At 50.1% G+C, this 24,469-nt stretch overlaps 1 protein-coding gene across 5 annotated transcripts in view; it reads left to right on the forward strand.

The window, feature by feature from the left end:
• The first annotated feature begins 11,015 nt into the window (after positions 1 to 11,015).
• ROCK2 (Rho associated coiled-coil containing protein kinase 2) overlaps positions 11,016 to 24,469 on the forward strand; it is a 149,518-nt gene continuing 136,064 nt past the window's right edge. For all 5 annotated transcript variants that reach the window (XM_051827822.2, XM_070069461.1, XM_051827821.2 and 2 more), the window contains exon 1: positions 11,016 to 11,557. In XM_051827822.2, coding sequence (XP_051683782.2) covers positions 11,417 to 11,557 — 141 coding nt within the window. In that variant the 5' untranslated portion in view covers positions 11,016 to 11,416. The remainder of the gene's footprint in view (positions 11,558 to 24,469) is intronic.

The following is a 24,469-nucleotide window of genomic DNA, read 5'->3' on the forward strand; positions in this document are numbered from 1 at the left end:
AGCGTGGTGGAGCTGGAGAAAAACGTGAACTTCAGACGGGGGTTCTGGAGTGGGCACTGTGCGGGCGGTGTGCAGTGGGGACGGAGGCTGGATAAATGTTCAAGGGGCTGCCCTGGCGAGCGAGGTGAGGGGTGACCCTGAGCCTGGCACACGTCTAGGTCACCTCTACCCAGAGGCCTGGTTCTATCACAGCTGGCATTGAGTGCTTTCATCTCTGGCCAAAGCCGGCGTGCCAGGGCCGAGCAGCTGCCCCGGTGCTCCGGGGCCGCGGCAGGGACAAAGAGCAGACAGGCTGAAAGCAAAGCGGTGCGAGTTCTCACAGCCTCGCAGGAAAGCCGTTCTCAACACAGGGCAGAGACTTGGCGAGAGGGGACTCGAGTCCACCGCCAGGTCTCCTGGATCCGACAAATAGGGAAACTGAGGCCCAGCCAGGGAAGGGACAGGTCCAGCTTCGCACTGCTGGCCGTGTTCACCTGATGCCTCCATGTGTCCTCCAGTGGTTTCGCTCTATCATTCTTATCATGATTTTTGATCATTTTTCCCCTGAGTGCTTTTCATGAAATGCCTAGGGCCCTCCACAGAGAACATTCGTGCTCAAGGACAGTTACGGTTTCCCCCTGGATCTCCATGTTTGAGATAAATCTAAGAAATCACTTTCTTTTGATGCTCTTGCCTTCAACTTTGTTGCAAATGAACAGATTTTTAAAATGCAAGTGGGATAATGGCAGGAACCAGTCCTTGGCCACGGTATAAATAGTGCCAAAAATATCCCTTACCAAATGGCTTCCTCACCCCATAAATTTTCCCCATCCCTCCCTCATTTGACAGGTGACCTTCAAAGACAGGAATCACGCAAGGGAGCAGGCAGCTGTGTCAGGAGCCTGACGGGGCAGCGGGCTGAGCGGAGGAACTGGAGTCTGACTCTGGAGTCTTGAGGAAGTCACACGCCTCCTTTTGACAGCGCTGGGTCCTCAGCCTGAAGGCCAAGGCCGTTCAGCTGTGTGTCCCCAGCCCCTGCCCTTCCTCCACACGGGCAGTCTCTGCTCCAGCTCAGGGACCTCCTTGGCCAGCAGCAATGAGAAGCCTCTCACCCCTTCCCTCCACGGCTTGCTCACCGGCGGCGGTCTCTCTGCCGTTCTCCCTTTAATTCTGTTCTTTGAGCCTCTGTCTGCTTCCCCAGGCCTTCCCCAACTTCCCCAGTTCAGTGCGCTGTGCCTCTCTTTTGAACGCTTAGTACCTGATCAGATGTCCAAGGCTCATGGACTCTCTCTCTTGTGTTTCACGGGGCAGGGAATAGAGACACAGAATGGAGAAATAATTTGCCCGAGACCACACAGTGCACAGATGGAAACCCTGGGGTTTGTTCTTCCCGATTCCTGAGCTGTGCCCATTTTATGCTGTCACGGTAACTGACCCTACGCGATGCATTTAGTAAGAATGATGATTGGTATTTTCACAACCAGCCATGAGTCTTCTCAGGCACTCACGCATCTGCCCACGGATTCCGGCAGCCGGAGTTTGTCAAGCGCCGGCGTTCACGCGCCAGTGCTGCATTCTAAGTATTGTTGTGATTTCCTTTCTGTCCTGTAGGAACCCGACACTCCGGGGACTCCCGTGACCTGCTGTAATTTCCTGAATGAGCTGGGTCTCGGCAGGAAATGGAGTGGACCCAGGTGGTGGCCTCCATGCAGGAACTCTCTCCAGAGCTGTAGACAGGGTTCAAGCAAGACAAGGAATGTCGGGGCAGCAACAATGAGAGGCCAGAGCCGAGAGGCCAAGGAGAGGATGTGCTCTCCCCCGGGGGCCCAGGGAGAAGCCAGGGGAGGGGGCAGAACCAGGTCCTCACCTTGAACCTTTTCCCAAAGATGCCCTCTGGCTGGGCCCGGCCGGAAGACAGAGGCCAGTGCCTGCTGCACAGAGCTGGGAGGGCAATGGTTCTAGAAGCAGGTAGAACCCTGCAGCCTGACACCAGCTGGAGAGGGGGCGGGCTGAGACACCAGCTCTGCCTTCAGCCCCCAGCCCTGGGCCCCTCCCCCTGCACCACATGGCTTGCCAGCATCTGTGTCGTGGTCGTGTTTATCCACTTGGGCAGCCCTTGTTCAGGAAACAGGCCGGAGCGCACTGGACAGGGATGCCTTGGGCATACCATCCACCTGGGCACCTGTCTCACTTCCCTCCCCAAATCACGAGGTCCCTGACCTTGCCTTTCTCATCTCCAAGCTGCCCGTGCTGCTACGGTGGCCCTGGACGCACAGAGGGCATTTGACCCACGTCATTGATTTGTCGGTCACCCCACTGAAGACTGTGAGGCCACTGCAGCCGGCTCTCGAGCTCTGAGACCTGGGGAGGGAGTGTGGTGCCCTCTTCCTTGGTCACTTTCATGTCCTCTGGAAGTGAGGGTGGGGTTGTGGGAGGGCTGGTGCCACTGACGCTCTGAGGAGCCACTGAAGCACCGTGCCTGGCTCCCTTCTTTGCGTCTCTGCCCTGCCCAGCTCTCCCGAGCTCTCGGCTCTCATCCGGGCTGTAGAGGTCTCAGGGCTGCGTCTCTGAGGGCTGGGGCACAGCCCGTGGGGTTGGCCTTTCTCCAAATGTGCAGCTCGCACCTTGCCTGCACTGGGAGGACAGATGTTGAGGCCTGCACAGCCTTCCAATGCATGTGTGTGTGTGTGTGTGTGTGAGAGAGAGAGAGAGAGAGAGAGAGAGGTGAGAGAGAGAGAGAGAGGAGAGAGAGAGAGAAGAGAGGAGAGAGAAGAGAGGAGAGAGAGGGAGAGAAGAGAGGAGAGAGAGAGGAGAGAGAGAGCGAGAGAGAGAGGAGAGAGAGAGCCCAGCCCTTGCTGGACATCCTCAGGAAGAGCATCAACAAGAAACTGAAAGAGCTGAAGGTCATGGTCATTGGCGTTCAGCTCCCGAAGACTTGCCACAATCTAGTTTTCCTTTCTTTTTCCCCCTGGAAAAGAGCAAAAGAATCACCAGTAACTAATCTACCACTTGTTCCTGCTTGTGTTTCTTAAACCTACCCGCTTTCACGCCCCCTGAAACCAGCTCACAGCACTAGACACAGTCGTGCATCACCGTTGCTTCATGGAGGAAGCCTGGCCGCTCTGGTGGTCACTGCTTTCCCCTTGTCCTGTGCCCAGCACCGGCTCCGAGGAAAGGCACCCGGTGTGGCCGCAAGTCCCAGGCTGCCACGGCCCCTTCGTGCTCACGTTCTTGTTTCCATGCCGGACTCAGCACCCCAGCACGGAGGGCAGCAAGGTTACGCGGCTTTGCCCAAGGTCACGTGGCTGAGTGCCTCTCCCTTAGCTCTCAGGCCACGGCAATGAGCTGCCGGACCGGCACGTGCGTGTCCCTGTTGAATGCCTGGCGGGGAGGAGGAGCCGGCTTGGCGGAGAACTTGCTCCGTGTGCTGAACGAACGCTGTGCCCTGCAGAAGCCTCAAGAGGGATCAAAGCTCAGAGAGGTGAGCTAGTTTGCCTGAAGCCACACAGCTTGCCAGGGGAAGAGCTAGGCCTAGGTTTCTGCAGCTGAGAGACATTCCCACACCACGGCTCTCACACCCTCCACGCACTGTGTGTCCCACGAGGAGGGGCCGCGACTGGTCCCCGCACTGGGCGGCACAGCTCTCCCAGCGGCCCTGCCTCCTCCCGGCCTCCAGGCTGGGGCTCTCCTCCCAGCGGCCCTGCCTCCTCCTGGCCTCCAGGCTGGGGCTCTCCTCCCAGGGGCCCGGCCTCCTCCCGGCCTCCACGCTGGGGCTCTCCTCCCAGGGGCCCTGCCTCCTCCCGGCCTCCAGGCTGGGGATCTCCTCCCAGGGGCCCTGCCTCCTCCCGGCCTCCAGGCTGGGGATCTTCTCCCAGGGGCCCGGCCTCCTCCCCTGTCTTCGTTTAGAAGCCACGCACCAAATGGAATATTACAAGGGCAGCCTTAGCCATCAAAGGGCCACTCTACATGCCAGGAAGTTTAAAGTGGGTCCTCATTCACACTAAGGCAGGCTTTTAATGAACGACCACTGTAACAGGGTTTTTGTTTTTGTATACTTTGTTTAGTTAATCATGACCATAAACCACGTAATTACACCTGGTGGCCTGAGCGTAGTAACGTATTCCCCGACGGGCTTCCTTCCGCTGCTGGCTCACTCAGCTGCCCCTCCCAGCCCTGCCAATCACACCCAGGATAGTGAGGGCTCCCTGTGCCTGCCACCCAGTGTGCAGCTGGAGGGCCTGGACCCAGCCCCTGGCAATACCTCCTACTGCCGTGAGTCCTGGAGGACAGCCAGACGCTGTCTGACGTCACACTTCGAAGTTGGTCTAGCCTGGTTTCCACCGGCCCCACCCCCACCCTTTTTCTAACCACGCATGCACCTTGTTCTGCAGTCATTACTTGCTTTTATGGACACCATAGGTCCTCGTTCTTCCTGGATCACTCGTTCTTTCCATTTCCAAACCCTGCTGGATCTTAGGGACGTGGGTCCCATGGCGCCTCTTATCCCAATCCCACTGCTGGGAAGTCTGTCTTCCTCCAGGATTTGTTGGGTTCTCGTGGGATGTTATTTGTGAATCTCTGTGAGCACTGCGTTTCTTGAATTACGATTATTTGTTTTTTTCATTCAATAATTCAGTCTATTCAATCAACACTTCTATTTTCAAGTTTAAAAAAAATCATTTTAGAGACAGAGAAAAAAAGCCCCCATTCACTGGTTCACTCCTCAAATGACTGCAATGGCTGGGCAGGACCAGGTCGAAGCTGGGAGCCAGGAAATTGATCCAGGTCTGCCACGAGGGTGGAGGGTGGAGGGTGGAGGGTGGCAGGGACTCATGGAATTGAACCATTTTCCGCTTCATTCCGGGAAGCCGGAGTCAGGAGCCAGGATGGGAGTGGAATCCCAGATCTGATGTGGGACATGGACATCTTTTTTTTTTTTTTTTTTTTTGGACAGGCAGAGTGGATAGTGAGAGAGAGAGACAGAGAGAAAGGGTCTTCCTTTGCCATTGGTTCACCCTCCAATGGCTGCCATGGCTGGCATGCTGCGGCAGGTGCACCACGCTGATCTGAAGGCAGGAGCCACGTGCTTCTCCTGGTCTCCCATGGGGTACAGGGCCCAAGCACCTGGGCCATCCTCCACTGCACTCCCAGGCCACAGCAGAGAGCTGGCCTGGAAAAGGGGCAACCAGGACAGAATCTGGCGCCCCGACCAGGACTAGAACCCGGTGTGCCGGCGTCGCAAGGTGGAAGATTAGCCTAGTGAGCCGTGGCGCCGGCCAGTGGACATCTTAAACAGGCCAAAAGCTCACCCCTTGGTTCCTTTTTGTTTCCAGCAAAGAACTAGCAAAGTGCACGGCTGAATGTAGAAGGAAAGCAGGGTGCAGGAAACCTCCTGGGAGGGGGCCTCCCCGGGGGGTTGAGGGAGGCACGGAGGGGAGGGGGATGTGGAATAGCATCCCCAAAGGCACAGGAATGGGAACGGCATGGTGTTCTCCGCGGACCACGCACCCCACGCAGTTGAGAGTTGTGCTGGACAGTGTTTGGAGAGTTGGAATACTGGCAATGGAATTGCCATACAGCAGGTGATAAATACGGGAAGTCGCCAATTTGCTCTGAACACATAACAGACTCAACATTTTGGATATCAAAAATCCTGAAAGAAAAGTACAAACACTGTTCTCGCATGTGTGAGGTAAGCATCTATGTTAACGCTTTGCTAAAAGCTAAAGGGGATCCAGGACCCAGTGAGAGTCCAGTCTTGGCTCAGGGCCAGGAGGGCTGAGTGCAGGGTGGGTAGGACCTCGGTGGGTGGGGGGAAGGAAAGATGGTGCCCCCCATGGTGGGAGCTGGCTTGGCCGCAGAAGGAAGAGCCACAAGGACTCCTTCTTGAGAAGTTGAAGGGAATGCTAGGAAGCCGACGCCTTGCGGGGAGCCCCAGGTTCCAGGCGGGGGCCTTCATGCACAGCCACAGGAAACCCAGGAAGGCTCTCCAGCGGGGCCGCCACACAAAGCGTCCCGAGCCATTGCTGTCTCACTAATGAGAGGATGAGGTTGCCAGGCACGACATCAAATCTCCTCCCAAACTGCAGAACCAGAACCGACGGCGGCCTGCCGGGCTGCCACATGTTGCTGGGGACCCCACGCCTTGGACACGCATGTGCGTGGTTTTTTGGAGTCACTGGCTTGCCACTTCCTTCCCTGTACACTTGCGGGCAGCGGCCGGCTGTCTCGGGAGCTCCCTCAGGATGAATACCGTGGCTTTCATCTGGAGATCTTAGAAGCCCTAATGACAACCAACACGCTTCATTATTTCTGTTTGGTGTGCGAGAAAAGTGACTCACAGAGGGGTCTGGCGATGTTCTCATTCACCTCCGGAGTTATTACCAGAACCATGAATGAAACTGAGGGCGAAACTCTACTTCATGAGCCATTAAACCCTGTACTCTTTATAGTCGTGGAGTTTACAACAAAGAATGACCCCTTTGTGTGGCGAGCGCCTTCCTTTATTCTGTTATTAAAACCTACCTTATGTAGGGCACGGGCATCTCAGTGCGCGGCGCCAGCTTCAGCTCTCTGCTGTGTGAACAGGCTGGAAAGAGCCCGGCTGTGTCTTATTGGTGATACCCGGAGAATTCACAGCTCACTGCTTCCATCCACACACGCCGAGTGCCTTGTACATCATCTGTAAAATGATCGCAGTTGTATTACCATTAGCCAAAGGGTGTTCTGAGAGTTAAGATAATTTCTATAAAGCTCACTGTCTAGTGCACAGTAAGAACGCAAAATAACAATTGTCATGGTCAAAAAAGAAATGACCAGGAGTCACACTGAGAGACCACAGGATGGTCCCTGTACAGCCCTATGCGGGGGATAGCGTGGCATCTGGGGGAAGGGGTGAGGAAGGCAGGGCTGGGGCGCAGATGCTAAACTGACTTCCACCACTTATAACCGAGGAGACATTCCTTCTGGGAGCCAAGAGGCTCAGAGAGGAGCAGACAAGCTTCCTGAGAAACGGGTGGAGCTTTTAAGGCCCCAGAGCCGGCTCGTCGCGGTCCCCTGCATCCTTCTCAGGCCTGTTTCAATGTCCTGAGAATGGAGCAAAAGCGTTTGTCCAAGTTCCTGCCTGACCCGCCTGTGCTCGGGGCACACACGGAGCGGTGGTAAAAGCAGCAGCCAACCTGGGAGTCGGGCAGGCCTTGGGCAGACCGAGGGAGGCCCCGCTCCGGTTAATTTGGGACGGGCTGAGCTGACGCTGCCAGGAAATTGCATTTCCTTTTAACCTGTTGCAATTCCAGTCTTCTGTGTGACCTAAAAACTGGGCCTGGAATCTTTCTGCCCAGACACAAAATAGAGAAGCCATAAAGGCTGCCATATGGCAGACTTGACTGCATGCAAGGTAAAGAGCTGGACAGTCATTGGTGCAACAGTTAAGTCCCGCTTGGAACACCTGCCTACCATATCAGAGTCTCTGGGTTCGAATCTCAGCTCTGCTTCCCATTTGGCTTCCTGCTAACACACACCCTGGGAGACAACAAGCTCAGGTGCTTGTGTCCCTACCACCGCCTGACTTCGATCCTAGCCCAGCCCCTGGCTGTTGCAGGCATTCGAGCCAGTGGATGGAAGATCCTTCTCTCTCTACCCCTCTCCCTCTCTTTCCCCCTCTCTGCCTTTAAAATAATAATAGTAACAACAAAATAATAAAATGAAAACAATTTTATGGGACAAAAGTTACCAATGAATCAAAACAGACTGACAAGCAACAAACTAGAAGAAAATATTTACTAATTTTTTAAAAAAATATTTACTTATTTGAAAGGCAGAGTTACACACAGTGGAGGAGGGAGAGAGAGAGAGAGAGAGAGAGAGAGAGAGAGAGAAATGGTCCATTTTTTGGTTCAGTTCTCAGATGGCCGCAATGGCCAGGGCTGGGCCAGACTGAAGCCAGGAGCCTAGAACTCCATCCATATGTCCCACGTGGGTGCAGGGGAACAAGGACTTGGGCCATCTTTGTCTGCTTTCCCAGGCATATTAGCAGGGAGCTGGATTGGAAGCCAAGCGGCTGGGACTGTAACTGGCACTCCTAAAGGATGCCAGCATTGCAGGTGGTGGCTTAACTCTCTGAAACAGGGTCGGGCCCCCCAGAACACATTTCAACACGGTACTGATACAGGGAGGAACAACACAGTGCATACAGAGCTCCCATCAATCAACAGGAAAGAGGCAAAATCAATGAACAAAAAATACAAGCAAGCAATTTTAGAAGAAAGATACAGAAAATAGGCACTTCAGCAGTAATTAAGGGAACTGAAGTGACAAAACGGTGTCATTTTGCTTACCCACTAGATGGGCAAAAATTTAAAAAAGTTTGATAATATTGAATTTCGCCACAGGTGAAGAAAATGGGCAGTTTCTTGCATTGACCGTGAGAATGTCAACCAAGGAGCCTTTTAAAAGGACAGTTCTGCAGTATCTGTACTTATGCAAATTAGGCCTGCCCTCTTTGTTACAACATCTCCACCATACTAAGTGTCTCCACATGGAGGAAACACACAAGGATGTCAAGGGCCACATCCTGTTGGCGCGCAGGGCCACCCCTCTCCGGAGCACTTTACAACAACCGTTGTGGGCCACTTGGAACAGAGACGTTACTTTCTTGGCTGAGAGTCCCCCAGCCAGGGTGTGGTAGTGGCCCAGGCAGCTGTCTTCAGAGTCTGATTTCAAACCACTGTGTTCTCTACCCAATAGGAATTGATTACAGACGGGACACCTCTCCAGGGAGTAGCACTCTGCAGTTCACAAGAAGGATGGGCAGGGTGGCGTCATGGAACCAGCGCCCCATCTGAGCCTAGTCCGAATCCCAGCGGCTCCTCTTCCAATCCAGCTCCCTGCTAATGCACCGGAAAATCAGCCCAAGATGGCCCAAGTCCTTGGGCCCCTGCACCCGTGTGGGAGATCTGGAAGAAGCTCCTGGCTCCTGGCTTGTGATTGGCTCCAGCCACTGTGGATAATCGGGGAGTGAACCAGCAGATGGAAGACCTCTCTCTCTCTCTCTCTCTGTAGATCTGCCTTTCAATAAATAAATAAATCTTTTTAAAAAAAGACAAGAATTATACTGACAAAAATAAGAAATATATAAGGTTTAACTACACCAACAGATGAGTCTCTCTTCTAGGGTCAAAACTGACTAGGAGGCCTACGCCGCGGCTCACTAGGCTAATCCTCCGCCTTGTGGCGCCGGCACACCGGGACTAGCTCACCGGGTTCTAGTCCCGGTCGGGGCGCCCCTCTTCCAGGCCAGCTCTCTGCTGCGGCCAGGGAGTGCAGTGGAGGATGGCCCAAGTGCTTGGGCCCTGCACCCCATGGGAGACCAGGAGAAGTACCTGGCTCCTGGCTTCAGATCAGCGCGGTGGCCACTGGAGGGTGAACCAAAGGCAAAAGGAAGATCTTTCTGTCTCTCTCTCTCTCTGTCCACTCTGCCTGTAAAAAACAAAAACAAAAACAAAACAAAACAAACTGACTAGGGCTTTTCTCGTCCGTGAAAATGAGCAGATGGAGAAGATACCGAGTATTATGTATCCTGTTGATCACTGCCCTTTTCTTTCCAAATGAGGTTCCCTTGTCCAGTACTTGGGACCACAGCTTTCTGTTATTCCACCAAGCCCCATAAAAACACCCAGGTGGTGCTTGCCCAGTTAACTGGGAACCGGGGGCCTACAGTCTTCCTACTGTCTTGCATAAGCTGTCCTCAGGGCAAAGCAGGCAGAACCAGCGGTGGCGCCCTCATGGTGTGTCCAGGCTAAGGAGGAGTGCCCCCGTGGTGGGGTCCACGCAGGTAACCCAACACTAACCCTCCTTCGGACCAGAAGCGAGGGTTAGTCTCTGAGACGGAATTCGTCCAGGGCCTCTCGCCGCCCAAGTCCAAGAAAGGGTGGCTTCCGCCCAAAAGCGAAGAGCAGGCTCCTGGAACACTTACTGATAAAAATGCTACTTTTAGACCATATCTGCGGGCTTATCTCTGACCGGCCGCGAAGAGCAGCTTGAGATTCTTCCTGCTTAATGGTATCAGATTGTAGCTGTTTTGGAGTGGCTCGTGCGTTTTAGGGCATTTTGCAAACTTCAGTGCGCTTTGAAGCATCTTCCCGGGAAAGAGGATCCCATTCACCCGCGAGCCGACTTCTCGGCCGGTCTTGGAGCCGCTCAGGGGACACAGCTACACAGTGCGCGCCCGCTACTTCGTGCCTTCGGCTTTATTTAACTTTATTCAAGTTCCACGTGCTCCGCCGTCCGCACACCTGCCAGGGCTCCTCCCGGGAGTGCGCCCGGCTGACCGGCCCGCGGGACCCCGGGCTCGGCCACCGGGGGCATCGACAGCCGAGCCGTGGACGTCTCGGTGCAGGGCCCCTGCCCCTGCGGGTCACTTCCTCTGGGCGGCCGGGTCACAGGGGCCCCGGGAACCGCTTCCTAACCCCTGCCTCGCTCGCTCCGGGTTGCCCCCGGGGCGCGTGTGACCCCGGGGCGGCCCCCGGAGTCGCCCCCCGAAAGGCCCGTGGGCGCCCGGCGTCTCCCCACGGCTTTCCCGTCAGAGGCCAGGGCCAGGCTGCGAGGCCTCCGCCTCGGGGGCGGAAGCGCCGGCTGCAGGCCCCGCGGCCCGCGCAGGCCCCGCCGGCCGCCGCGGTCGCTATTCTTCGGGCGCGGGCGCTGCAAGGCCCGCATAGCTGCGCGCTGAGTCAGCGGGGGCCGCGGGGTCGCCGGCCGGGCCGGGGTCAGGCGGGCGGGGACCCGGGCGCCCCCGCCCCTCCCCCGCGCGCGCCCGCGCCCCCCCAGGACTCCCGGCGGGGGCGCACGGGGCGCCGAGCGGGCGGCTCGGAGGCAGAGACAGGGAGGAAGAGGAGCGGAGGAAGGCGGCGCGGCGAGCGGGGGCCGGCGGGCGGGCGGGCGGGCGGGGCGGGGCGCGCGCGGGCGCGGGCGCGGGCGCGGGCGCGCGCCGGCGGCCGCGGCCGAGGGGCTTGTGGGTAGCGGCGGCGCGCGCCGGGGCCGGGACGCGGCGCCGCCGGGCGTGAGCGGAGCGGGCTGGTGGGACTGCGAGGCGGCCGCGGCGACCATGGGGGCGGGCGGGCGGCGGCCGTAGCTGCCCCGAGCTGCGCTTCAGCCTCCCGGGAGCCGGAGGGCGGGGCGGCCCGGCCGCTTCCCCGCTCCCGCCCGCCGAGTCCTGCGGGAGCTCGCCGCGCACCGGGCGGCGCGAATCGGACTGAGGGGCGGGGACGCCATCTGCGCCTCGCCGCTCCCGGCCGGGCCGGGCCGGGCCGGGCCGGGCGGGCCCCGCGAAGGCAGCCTCGGGCCCCGCTGCGGCGTGGAGCTCCGCCTGGAGCCGGCGCTAGGCCCCGCGGCGGCCGGAGCTGAGCGCGGGGAGCCGGAGTGCGGGCCTGGCGCTGGCGGCATGAGCCGGCCCCCGCCGACGGGGAAAATGCCCGGCGCCCCCGAGGCCGCGCCGGGGGACGGGGCCGGCGCGGGCCGCCAGAGGAAGCTGGAGGCGCTGATCCGGGATCCCCGCTCCCCCATCAACGTGGAGAGCCTGCTGGTAGGTGGCCGGGGCCTGCGAGCCCTGCCGCGCGCGGTCTGGCCTCGGAGCCCCCTCTGTGCCCGCCCGTCCGTGGGGAGGGGGAGGTCTCGCCGCCCCCGCCCGGCTCCCGGCAGCGGGGAGGGGGGGCCCGAGGAGACGCCCACCTTCGGGTGCTCCCGGTGTCACCCCGGCTTCCCCTCTGCCGGAGCCGCGGGAGGAAGCAGCCCTGCCCACCCACGGGGCTTGGGGAGGTCGGGGCGCGGCTCGGCCAGGCTTGGTGCGGGGCTGGGGGAGTGTCAGGCTGCGTGGGGGGACGCGGGTGCCCGCGGGGGAGCTGGACGCCCGATGCTGGCCGTGTGGGGAGTGCCCACCTGGGGTTCCTGACGAAGAGCCCGCTCCCTGTAGGCTGCGACCCTGGAACGCAGCGCCCAAGTTGTGCGTCCCAAGTTGTCTTTGGACATCGCGCGGTTGGCATTTCGTTTCTGTATATTTAATTTCTCGAGATAATAGCGCTAGCCCCCCCCCCCCCCAGTCTTGACTTGTACGGTAGTGAACCTCTTCACTGTGCCTCGTCCCTAAGAGGGGCTGTGAAGCCACGTCAAGGCTGCTGGGGGACTTTTGACTCGGCAGAGAACGTGGTCTGCGAATTAGAAACGCGCCATCGATTGCTGGCTCGTGTCTTCCTTTCGTCAGGGTGGACGCCTGTGTTTTGCAGGCGATTTAATTAGAGTGCCACCGAGATGCATTTATGGGAAGAGACGGTGCGGACCGTTCCCCGGGGGAGAAAAAAGTGGAGAAAGATACTCTGGCTGTTCGCTCCGGAGGGCTGGAGTGGGGCTGGGAGATCCCTCCAGCCTGGGCCAGAACGCGGGCTGTCCGTGCTGGGCGAGCCTGGTGACCACAGCACGAGGAAGGCGGCCTCCTCCCCTCCAGCCGCCGACTGGCTGTCCTCCGAGGCCGCTGGATCCTTTGAGGTTTCTGGAATCGTTGGCAGAGTGACTCAGTGCTGTTTGGAGCCGACCGGAGGGTGTGTATCCTGCCCAGTGCTGTGGTGCTGTAGGGCTCACACTCGGCTAGCATTTTCTTCTGATTGTCTGGACAGTGTTCCCGGGGAGCATGGCACCCTGGCCGGCCGTGGACGTCTCTCAGTGGGAAGCAGAGTGGCTGCATGGAGGCCCAGGCTTTTCCTAGGCTTCGCTCCGGCATTTTCACTTTGGTATTTTGCTAACAAAGCTTGGACCCGGGGCCAGAAAGTTCAGTTAAAAATAGTGTCTGCAGATCGCAAGTGTTCCTCAGGTTCTGTCTGGCTCCATCCGAGAGAAATTGTTTACACTCCACTTCCATTTTTTGGGTTGTTGATGATACTGATCATAATTACTCAGGTTGCTCTGAGTTTGGAACGAAGCTGTTTGTCATTCACTCAACTTTTAATTAGCAAGAGGAGGACTTCGAACCGGCACGTTTTAGGTCAACGGTTTAGTGCATTGATTGAGTGGTCTCCAGAGACGAGCCGCACTTCTGCTGGAGGTGAGGTCAGGTGCTGTTCTTGCCTGTGAGTTGTCTGCTCTGGACACGCATACTCACGAGTCCAGCAAGTCTCAGCAGTCAGAAGTGTCCTTTACTCCTTTGGGCAAGGTTCCTCGTGGCTCTGTTGCAGATGGACAAAGCGAAGCTTACACAGTTGTAGTAAGTTAAGTTACGTGTATTTCATCATTTGGAAGATGAGAATAGATTGATTTTTTAATTGTGGTGGCAGAGTCCTAAAATTACTGCTTAGACTTTTTTTTTTTTAGCCCCTTACTTATTAGAGAGGAAGAGAGAGAGGTGGGCAGTGGCTGGGGCTGGGAAATCAGTGCAGGCCTGTGGTGGGGTGGCAGGAGGCGCAGTGGCCGCGAGTGGGTCTGCCCTGGCCTGCGGTGGGCGGCTGCTCCGTCGTGACCGTGTCCCAGTGCACCCCCGCTGTGGCGCACCAGCACACCTTTCCATCTTCCCAAACTGAAACCCTGCGCATTCATCTTCAGAAAGCAGTGTTGCAATGACTGACATGCATTTCCTGAAGCAGTGGCTGGTGTCACTTCAGGGATGTGAAGCCTTGCCATCCATTTAGGCTGGATTCCACAATCGGTCATTGTTAGACTGCACATGGCGTTTCTCTAGGTTTTGCCACAGAAAATATTTTTTTATTTATGAGAGAAAAGCAGTATAGTTTAAGAGAAGCATAGCCATGAAACTTAGTTCAGGAGTTCGGGCAGTGCCTCTGAAGGCGGCAGCACCGCCCAAGGTGGGAACAGGAGGAGAGGGAGCAGGCCTGGAAGTCACGGGAGGGAACTGAAGGTGCTGCTTGGGGCAGAGCGGTGCGCATTACCTGGATCGCCTCTGTGTGCATTTAGCATTTTTCATTCGCTTTAAATTTCCTTTGAAAAAGAAAATGGTTATGTTTGTAACTATTTCTTGTTGCATAATTTTGAGCGAGTGTCAGTATCATTTGAATTTGCCATCTTAAAAATGCTAGCAACCCTCAGGCTTAGAGCTGGATTCCAAGATTGGATTCCTGTAGAGATGTAAGTAATTTTGTTTCTCTGTGCAGGCTAGTTGCTTTATGTAGGTCTGTAAATTAATCTGAAGAGAATGTGTTTCTTTTGAGGTTACAGAATGTGATTGGTATTATTTAAAAATAGTTTGGGGGAGAGGTGTGTTTCTGGGGGAGCTTCTTCAGTAATGGGCTTTTGCAGTGTTTGAAATGTTTGCATAAATACCTGCATTTTGTTGTGAAGACTCCGCTTCTCATACTGTTTGCCTATTATGGTAAAACACATTGTTGTAGTCTTATGTTGGAAAGTTGTCGTTTTCAAGGCCTGTGCTTTCAGTCTTTGATATATTTTACTCTTTCAAAGAGTGAACAATCATAATAACGTGTTGGACTCAGGTTTGAATGAACCGTTACTGAAGATGGGCCGAGGTGATTAAAACTTTACAATTTTCTGTGGCGAAATTTGGTTGGTTTTGTTCTGCCAGTAAACTGAAAATATTTCTTATCACACTGCTTAGATTTCTTCAGCTTTTGTTTATTTGCCTAATTAAAAAAATTGTGTATTTTTCCCCACTATATACTGAGAATATTATGAAGATATAATAAAAATGAAATGGAATAAAGTTGAAAAAGTTGTTCTATACATGCTTTTCTTTTGTGAAATAAGGATTGGACATTTATAGCATAGGGTCTTAGTTTATGTTAAAACCTGGATTTTTGGTAGTCAGAAAGTCTTTATAAAGAAAGTAAGTTAGCTAAGGAGGTTTGAAGAAGGGGATGTATGGAGCTTACTCAATAGCTTCACTCAATAGAGTGAAGTTTGAACCTTTTTTGCAAGCACAGATCCACAGTCCCCTACCCACAATCGAGATCTGTGAAGAGCTCCGAAAACCAAGTGTTTGGTAAAACTTACTTGATGGTAGCATCTGGGTTCCTCTAATGCTGGAATGTTTGTGGTTTGCTCATCTCCCTTGGTAGTGGCTTTCCCGAAGAAGGATTAGTATGTTTGATTTTAGGATGCTGCCTCAGGTTTCCAAGAGGGCTTTAGGGGAGCATAGTATTGATACTCTATTATTATTTGGAAATACAATAAGTTCTGCATTCTGAAACATTTTGGCCCCAGGTAAGGCCATTATTGACAAAGTAGGGAAGTGAATACTTAATTTCCCGAGTAGTTGTAAAGAAATAGTGGATAGTTATCTTGAAGGCTAAGGGTTTCTTTGTTTTTGTTTTCTGTCTTTTGTTTATTCCTAGAATCTTGATCAGATATTTTAAACATTGGAAGAATTTGCATGCAAATGTAAGTTTTGAATAGTAAGAAGCATTCCTGAAATTACTGTGCAGGTTAAAAAGTGAGCCCCCAGCCCTGGAAGCTGCCTGTGGGCTCCTGAACTTGGTTCACTGTTCCCCTGTCCACTCCTATCTGCAGCCTTGAGGTTTGTTGTATCTTTCTTTAGATTACTACCTCTGTGCCTTTTCCTAAACTTTATAATGTTAACATTTGTATATATTCCTTTGTGACTTGCTTTGTTTCACTAAAAATTGTGCTTCTAAGGTTCATCCATATTGTGTTTTTTGCATTTTTACACCACCATAAATCACAGTGTAGCTCCAATCTGCTTGATAGATAGATACTTTTCATTTTTTTGGCTATTATGGAATGTGTTGCTGGGAGCATTCCTGGAGCCCATGTGAAGAGTTTCTGAAGACTAGCGTATGTGTCTAGAATGGAATTGCTGGATTTTAAGATACATTATGTTCAACTTAATGTAATGGAAAGAGTTTAAATCTTCCCCCAACATTTTATTATGGAAAATCTTAAAGTGTTGACAATGAATATCCATAATCTCACCCTTTAATATTTTCTTTATCACATCTGTCCATTCCTGTAACACTCTATCAATGCATCTTTTATTTATTTATTTGAAATTCAGAATTAGAGAGAGAGAGAGATTGCTTGATCTTCCATCTGCTGGTCCATTCCTCCCCAGATGGCTGCAATGGCCAAGGCTGGGCCAGGCTGAAGCCAGGAACCAAGAGCTTCCTCCAGGTCTCACACTTGGGCCATCCTCTGCTGCTTTCCCAGGCACATCAGCAGGGAGCTGGATAAAAAATGGAGCAGCTGGGACTCGAACTGGCACCCATATGGGAAGCTGGTGTCACAGGCAGTCTCAATGTATCTTTTGCTTTGATTTGTTTAAAGTAAATTAGAGATATTAGTATACTTCACTTTTAAAAATTTATGCATTTCTTTTTTTTTTTTTTTTTTAATTTATTTGAGAGGTAGAGTTACAGACAGAGAGAAGGAGAGACAAAAAGAAAGATCTTCCATCCGCTGGTTCACTCCCTAAATGGCTGCAATGGCTGGAGCTGGGCCGATCTGAAGCCAGGAACCAGGAGCTTTTTCCTCGTCTCCCAATAGGGTGCATGGGCCCAAGCACTTGGGCCATCTGCTGCTGCTTTCCCAGGCCATAAGCAGGGAGCTGGATCGGAAGAGGAGGAGCCAGGACCAGAACTGGCGCCCATATTGGGTGCTGGCGCTGTAAGTTGAGGCTTAGCCCACCATGCCACAGTGCCAGCCCAAGATTTATCATTTAACTAGTATAGTTCAGTATTTTTTTTAAAGATTTATTTATTTAGTTGAAAGAGTTACAGAGAGAGAAGGAGAGGTAGAGGTAGAGGTAGAAGGAGAGAGAGAGAGAGAGAGAGAGAGAGGTCTTCCATCTGCTAGTTCACTCCTCAAATGGTCACAACGGTCAGAGCTGCTCCAATCTGAAACCAGGAGCCTAGAGCTTTTCCCGGGTCTCCCACGCAGGCGCAGGGAAGGACCCAAAGGCGGGGCAGTCGTCTACTGCTTTCTCAGGCCGTCGCAGAGAGCTGAATAGGAAGTGGAGCAGCCAGGACTCAAACCAGTACCCATATGGGATGCTGGCACTGCAGGCAGTATTTTTACTCGCCGCACCACAGTGCTGGCCCCTGTTTGGGTTTTAAGGTTACATTTGCATGAAATACACAAATCTTAAATATACCATTGATGATTTTTTTCCTAACTGTGCTGTATAAATTTTTGTAAAAATGTGAGTCATCACTGACCTGGAAATTCTCCTGTTAGGCCTCTTCCGCTGATTCCACACTGCATTCTCTTAGAGGTCATTACTCCTTTTTTTTCCTTTTTTAAACTTTTGTCTCTTCTAGAAGTTCATGGAAATGGGATCATGTGGTATGTCTTTTGTTTCTGGCTTCTTTAGCTGAGCATAGTTTGTGAAATTTACCCGTGTCATTGTGTGTATCAGATGCACGGTACATTTTTCATTGCTGAGCTGTATTTCTTTTCTTTTCTTTTTTCTTTTTTAAAGATTTATTTATTTGAAAGGCAGAGTTACAGAGACAGAGGCAGAGACAGAGGGGTCTTCCATCCACTGGTTCACTCCCCAAATGGCTGCAATGGCCGGAGCTCAGTTCATCTGAAGCCAGGAGCCAGGATCTTCTTCTGGGCTTCCCACATGGGTGCAGGGGCCCAAGGACTTGGGCCGTCCTCCGCTGATTTCCCAGGCCATAGCAGAGAGCCTGATCTTAAGAGGAGCAGCTGGGACTGAATCCGGTGCCCACATGGGAAACTGGCACTGCAAGTGGAAGATTAACCTGCTGTGCCACAGCACTGCCCCGTTATATGTTTAAATGATAGTTTGCCAGTCTCCTGTTGATGAACCACTGGGTTGTTTTAGGTTTTGTTTTCAGAATATACGATCCACTTTGATTCTTAATAATCCTGCTGTGAATAGTCTGTATTAAATCTTGGTGATGACAAATCATTTCTCTTGGATAAGAACTGTGACTTAGAATAGGTATATGTAATAGGGCATTTGGTGTTTATTTTTAAAGAAACTTCAAGGTCTTTTCCCAAAATGTTTGTATCATTTTACACTCCCACCAGAGTGCATGTGAGTTCACACTCAGCCTTTTACATTTTAGCCGCGCTGTGGGTAGGTAGAGATATCTCATTGTGATGTTAAGTTATGCATTCCTAATGTCTAATGATGTTTTATACACTGTATGAAAAGGAGTTTTTGTTCTTAAAGCATCTATTCAAATTTTTTGCCCCTTTCATAAAATTGGGTTATTATTGAGTTGTACACATTACGTATCCTTGCTGGGAGACTTGGAAGAAGCTCTTGGCTCCTGGCTTTGGCTTGGCCCATCCTGATGCAACCATCTGAGGAGTGAACCAGCGGATGGAAGACCTTGGTGTCTCTCCCTCTGTCTCTGTAACTCTGCCTTTCAAATAAATAAATAAATAATCTTAAATGAGAAAAAACTATTCTGTGCATAGATATAGTGATAAGGGTTCCTGAAGAGAAGAATGTGGATGACTCAGTGCAGGCTTTAAAAGTAACACAAAAGAATGTTTTCCACTTGGGGGGCCAGCTGTCTGAAACTTACTATTTAAATTTTAAAGCTTTTTATTTATTGAGAGGCAGATAGATAGAGGGAGAAAACTCCTGTCTACTGGTTCACTCCCCAGATCCCTGCAGCCAGCAGAGTAGGGCTGAGGCCCAGAGCTGGGAATGCAGTCCCCATCTCCTAGGGGGGTGGGAAGGAGCCCATGGCTGCCAGCCAGGCTGTGCATTAACAGGAACCTCTAGGCACTTTGATAGAGGTTGTGGGCATCCCAGCTGGTGACTTGGCCCTTAGGCCAGATACCTGTTCCCAAGCTTAGCTGTTCTGAATAGTTAGCATTTAAACTGGTGTGAGCTCATGGTAACTTGGGGAGGGCCCCTGACACTGCCTGTTCTTTTTTAAAAAAAAGGACCTGTGACTTAAACAATTTGTTTTTAATTTATTTTATTTACTTGAAAGGCTGAGGGACAGAAAGAGGGGGATAGACAGAGATCTCCCATCTGCTAGTGTACTCCCCCAAATGCCTAAAGCAGCCAGGGCTGGCCAGGCTGAAGCAGGAGCTGAGAACTAAGTCCTGGTCCCCACAGAGACGGCAGGGACCCATCTCCTTGACGTCACCTGTTATCCCGAAGATGTGAATCCGGAAATTAGAGTGGAGAGCGGAACCGGGGGCTCTGATGTGGGATGTGGGCTGGCTAAGCTGAATGCCCAGCACCTACTCTTTTTAACCTTGGCTAGAGTCTTTCACCTGTGCTATTGACTGTTCTAAATGACCCTCAGGTATCATTTTGGAAGGCATTGTGGATGTAATAGTTAGCATTTCCGTGTGTGGGAGTGTGTGTGGGAGCAACAGATGGCTTCAGTTTTGGCTCAGTTGGGATAATCTTTTGGAGAATGTTTTGAAGTCCAAGAATGTTTTTATGTTTTGTTGCTTCATTTTGGTAAAAGTATGGATGGATAGTTTGTAAAGCTATCTAGAATGCTTTATGTTTTTTTGTTATAGTTGATTGATTACATTGTATTCAACATCTAATTTCCTTTATCCTCTACAAGAGTTTCAGACTTCAGTTATAGAGCAAACGATAAAAATTTTCTTTCCAAGAAATTATCAACTCAGAACTAAGTTCTAACATTTTTTTTTTTTTAATGCCATGGAAATAAATAGCAGAGCCTTCTGCAGGGCTACTTTATTTAGTTGGAAACAGGGCAGAACAAGATTGGTATTACCTTAATTACCTGGACAATTGTGTTACAGAGTGCTTACTATTCTTGGCTGTTGAGTTTATTTAATACATAGACAACAAACTCTTTTACAGCATGCGTTTTTTTTTCCCCTACTCTGTTCTATAAATACTTGCTGAATGAGCTGACCAATGATTCTTTTTAAAGTAACAGGAGTGATAACCTGTAAATAGGTATTTCTGCTTAGAAGTTATTAAAGCATTCCCCAAATATTAAGATCAGTTTTTCTGTCACTAAGTCCATCCAAGGGAACTTCAGAAAGTTTGGGGAAAATTGGAATTAAAAGATAAATTTATTTTTGGTACAAAAAATTGAAATCCATAAAGTTTTTTCATAATAGACATTTTCAGTAAATTTCAAAACAAATTTGAGATAGTGTGTGTGTCATAGAATTCTTGAAGCTGCTTAGTGGGAAGTAGAGTTAGTTGGAGGTCATGTAGGAAAAGTGAATTGTGATTTGGATATTTTTTGGATTGTGCTGGAACAAGTTGTCTTGGAAAGGATTTAAGCCAATGCATTTGATTTTAAGTGAAGTATAAAAACCTCCTGTGGGTGCAGCAGCCTTTATCATGTGTGTGTCATCTGGTCCTCCTCCCCTGACGTGTCCTGTAGTTACGCACTTCTAGTTCCTGGTTAGGAACCCAGCTGAGACTTAAATAAGGACAAGAGACAGGCAGGTGGCATGTTCTGGGGTGGAAGCTTTCAGGAAGGCATATTATCTGTAATTAATAGCAAGGTAATATTCTGTTTATTAACGAAATTTAAAAAAACCCAGAGGGCAGTAGAGATTTTGATTCGCAGTCCAGTGTTATTACAAGTCATGATGATTGACTATTTTGGAAAGTTCTCAGATGTCAAGCATTCTGATTAGTAGCACAGTTTAATTGTAATAGATTTCTTTTTCTGATAAACACACTTCATTCTTCATGTTCCCCTTGATATTTAAAATGGTTATAGAAAGAGTTCTTGAAGGTTAAGAGTTTTTCTTCCATATCTACTGGTGGTGTTCAGTTAGCAGACAAAGAAGAGCAGTGCACAGTTTTGTTTGTTGCTTGTTAAATCCTTTGTAATTGTTAGTTGAATTAATAAATACAGTCTGCAGACATAGTACAATCGACAAGGCATGTTTCAGTCTCTTGTTTGCTTAGAATCAGCTTTGGAAAAAAGTCTAGCAGTTGGGAGAGACAGCACATTTGAAAGTAGTCGGATACCTTTGTTCTCTAGCTTTGCTAGTTCTTTTAATTTTCAACAGCTTTCTTTATTGAGTTTTCTTTCATACCATAACTTTTGCCCATTTTAAATATAAAATTATGGACTTTTGGTAAATTTATAGTCTTATTTAACCATCACCACAATCCATTTTCATAACTGCCCTAAAATTCCTTTCAGTCTGTCTGTAGTCAGCCCTGATTACACCTCAACCAACCACTGATTCTTTCTGTAATATAATTTGTTTTTGCTGTGTATTGCATATAAGTGAAATCATACAAAATGCAATCATTTGCAACTGACTTCCTTCACCTGGCACAATATTCTGAAGTTTGTACTGTAGCATGCATCAATATTTTGTTCTTTTTTATTGCTGAATAATATTCCATTGTATGGATGTATTTTGTTTATGAATTTACTGTAAATAAGAACATATGTTTTCGTTTCTTTTGTATCAGTTCCAAGGAGTGGGATTACAGGGTCGTATGTTAAGCTTATGTTTAACTTTTAAGAAACCGCCAGACTTTTCCAAAGAGGCTGTGCCATTTTACATCCCCAGCTGCAGTGTCCAGTTTCTCTACATCCTTAGAGAATAGTTGGTATTGCCTGGCTTTTTGATGATAGCCTAGTGCATTTTGCTAATGACAAATTATGCTTTATGTGCTTGCTAGTTTTGCTTGTTGTTTTGATTTTTACTAATATGCCTTGTATGGTCTAGTTGGAATCAGTATATTTAAATTGTTTATGTTTTTGTGCAAGGAGGTGGTAATCAGTTGGTGAAGGAGTTTTGTTTTGTAGACCACAAGCTAATTTCAGTGTTTAAAAATAGAATGTAAATAAATGCAGATCTGAGCCCACTGTATGTGGAGTTATCCCACTGACAGTGTTTATACCCCCGAAGGCCTAGGTGCTACCACTTTTTTATTTTAAAACCTGGTTGTGGTACCTTTTTCTTCTGAGTGATGCGTAAGTCTTGCTGGGCTTTGTAGGCCCTGATAAATCGCAGTGAAATCCACTAGCTGAGTTATTTCTAAGCTGCATGACTTAAGCGTAGCCTTTACATGGTTTTTTTGTTTGATTTTACTTTCAACTCTGTGTTCAGCTTTTGTTTTTTAATTTTTATTTTTAATATTTGTGTATTTGAAAGTCAAAGTTAAACAGAGAGGGGGGAGACAGTGAGAGATAGTGAAGGAGAGAGAAGTTCACTTCCCAGATGGCCGCAGTGGCCAGGGCTGAGCCGACCTGAAGCCAGGAACCACAAGCTTCATCCGGGTCTCCCGCGTGGGTAGCTGAAACACTTGGGCCTTTCTCTGCTGTTCTTCCCAGGCCATTAGCAGGGCACTGGATTGAAGTGGAGCAGCTGGCACTTGAACTGGTGCCCACAGGGGATGCTGGTGTCCCAGTCAGCGGCTTACCTGCTATGCCGTGGTGCTGGCCCTTCATCTTTTATTTTGAGCATGTTAGGAGTAATCTTGTAAACTTCTATTATCTTGACCCCAACTTTATACTTTTCTGTTCTATATAGAGATAGGAAACAATCCTTGGTTTACTTAGTATGTTCCTAGGGAGGGTGGTAGCTGTTGGTGCTGAAGCACTGTTGCCCCTTGCTGTTGGCTTGAATTGGAATGCCCATCTGAACTTAGCACCCAGATACCGATGCTGACTGTTAGTGTTAAGAAATGGCATTGGATGTTGACTTGTGGAATACTGTGTGCACATTTTTTGGTCTTACCCAAGATACAGTGTTCTTTCCAGATATAAAAGTAATTGCCTTATTTGTACATTCTGTATCAGGATTGACTACAGTTTTGCCTTGTATTTAAGTAAGATTCCTCTAGAAGTCATACTAAAAATATGCTTATTGAAATTAAAAGTTTTCCCTTTAGATGATTATAGTTACTTTGAGTTTTCTTAAAGATAACTATATTTGAGACTTTTTTCTTTCCAACAATATAAAAATTTAAAAATTCTTTTAGTATTTAAGATGGTTCTCTCATTTATTAATGATTAAGAACATTTTTGGTGATAGGGATAATTGTTTCCCCACAGGAGAGTGGATTAGTATAGTTGTCTTGCTATTTGAAGCCTGGAAGATCTAATTAAAATGTGTTTGAGGCCGGTGCCATGGCTCACTTGGCTAATCCTCCACCTGTGGCGCCAGCACCCTGGGTTCTAGTCCCAGTTGGGGCGCTGGGTTCTATCCCGGTTGCTCTTCTTCCGGTCCAGCTCTCTGCTGTGGCCCGGGAGTGCAGTGGAGGATGGCCCAAGTTCTTGGGCCCTGCACTCGCATGGGAGACCTGGAGGAAGCACCTGGCTCCTGGCTTCCGATCAGCGCAGCGCTGGCCGTAGCAGCCATTAGGGGAGTGAACCAATGGAAGGAAGACCTTTCTCTCTGTCTCTCTCACTGTCTAACTCTGCTTGTCAAAAAGTTAAAAACAAAAAAAAAATGTGTGTTTGAGGGGCCGGCACTGTGGTGCAGCAGGTTAACGCCCTGGCCTGAAGTGCTGGCATCCTATATGGGCGCCGGTTTGAGACCCAGCTGTTCCACTTCTGATCCGGCTCTCTGCTATGGCCTGGGAAAGCAGCAGAAGATGGCCCAAGTCCTTGGGCTCCTGCACCCGTGTCTGAGACCTGGAGGAAGGACCTGGCTGCTGGCTTTGGATCTGCACAGTTCCGGCCATTGCGGCCAATTGGGGAGTGAACTATCGGATGGAAGACCACCCTCCCTCCCTCCCTCCCTCCCTCTCTCTCTCTCTCTCTCTGCATAACTCTTTGAAGTAAAATAATAAAAATAAATCTTTAAAATGTGTTTGATATATCTATATCCCTGCAAAAGTATTTAAAGTGTTGAGGTCGGTGCAGTGGGTTAAAGCCTTGGCCTGAAGCGCCAGTGTTTCATGTGGGCACTGGTTCTAGTCCCGGCTGTTCCACTTCTGATCCGGCTCTCTGCTATGGCCTGGGATAGCAGTGGAAGATGGCCCAAGTCCTTGGGCTCCTGCACCCGTGTGGGGGACCTGGAGGAAGCTCCTGGCTCCTGACTTCGGATCGATACAGTTCCGGCCATTGCGGCCATCTGGAGAGTGAACCATAAGATGGAAGACCTCTCTCTCTCTGTCTCTACCTCTCTCTGTAACTCTTTCAAATAAATAAAAATAAATTAAAAAAAATAAAATATTAAATGTGAAAATACTAATGTGATGTTTGAGAACTGTTTTGTCCTTTGGAGGTAACTTTGTTATGTAGTCTGTGGTACTTTGGGCTCTTATACATTTAAAGAAGTATGGCTATATTTTTATTGTGTTACAAAGTTGAAGTTGAATGGTTAAAAATGGTGTGTTATGGTTGACAACTTTACCTTTCTTGAAAGAATCAAGACTTAAACACTTTTTCATTATGAATCACTAGATATCATGTGGTACCACTGACAAGTAATACCATCAGCATTGATAGACTTAGTAAACAGGAGAGAAAGACTGTCAAAATTTTGTTTCAGAGATAATGTAAAATACAGAGTTAATGTTGGTACTTACACTACAATTCTTATAAATTTA

The sequence above is a fragment of the Oryctolagus cuniculus genome, chromosome 2 (genome assembly GCF_964237555.1).
Source record: "Oryctolagus cuniculus chromosome 2, mOryCun1.1, whole genome shotgun sequence".
NCBI classification, from domain to species: Eukaryota; Metazoa; Chordata; class Mammalia; order Lagomorpha; family Leporidae; genus Oryctolagus; species Oryctolagus cuniculus.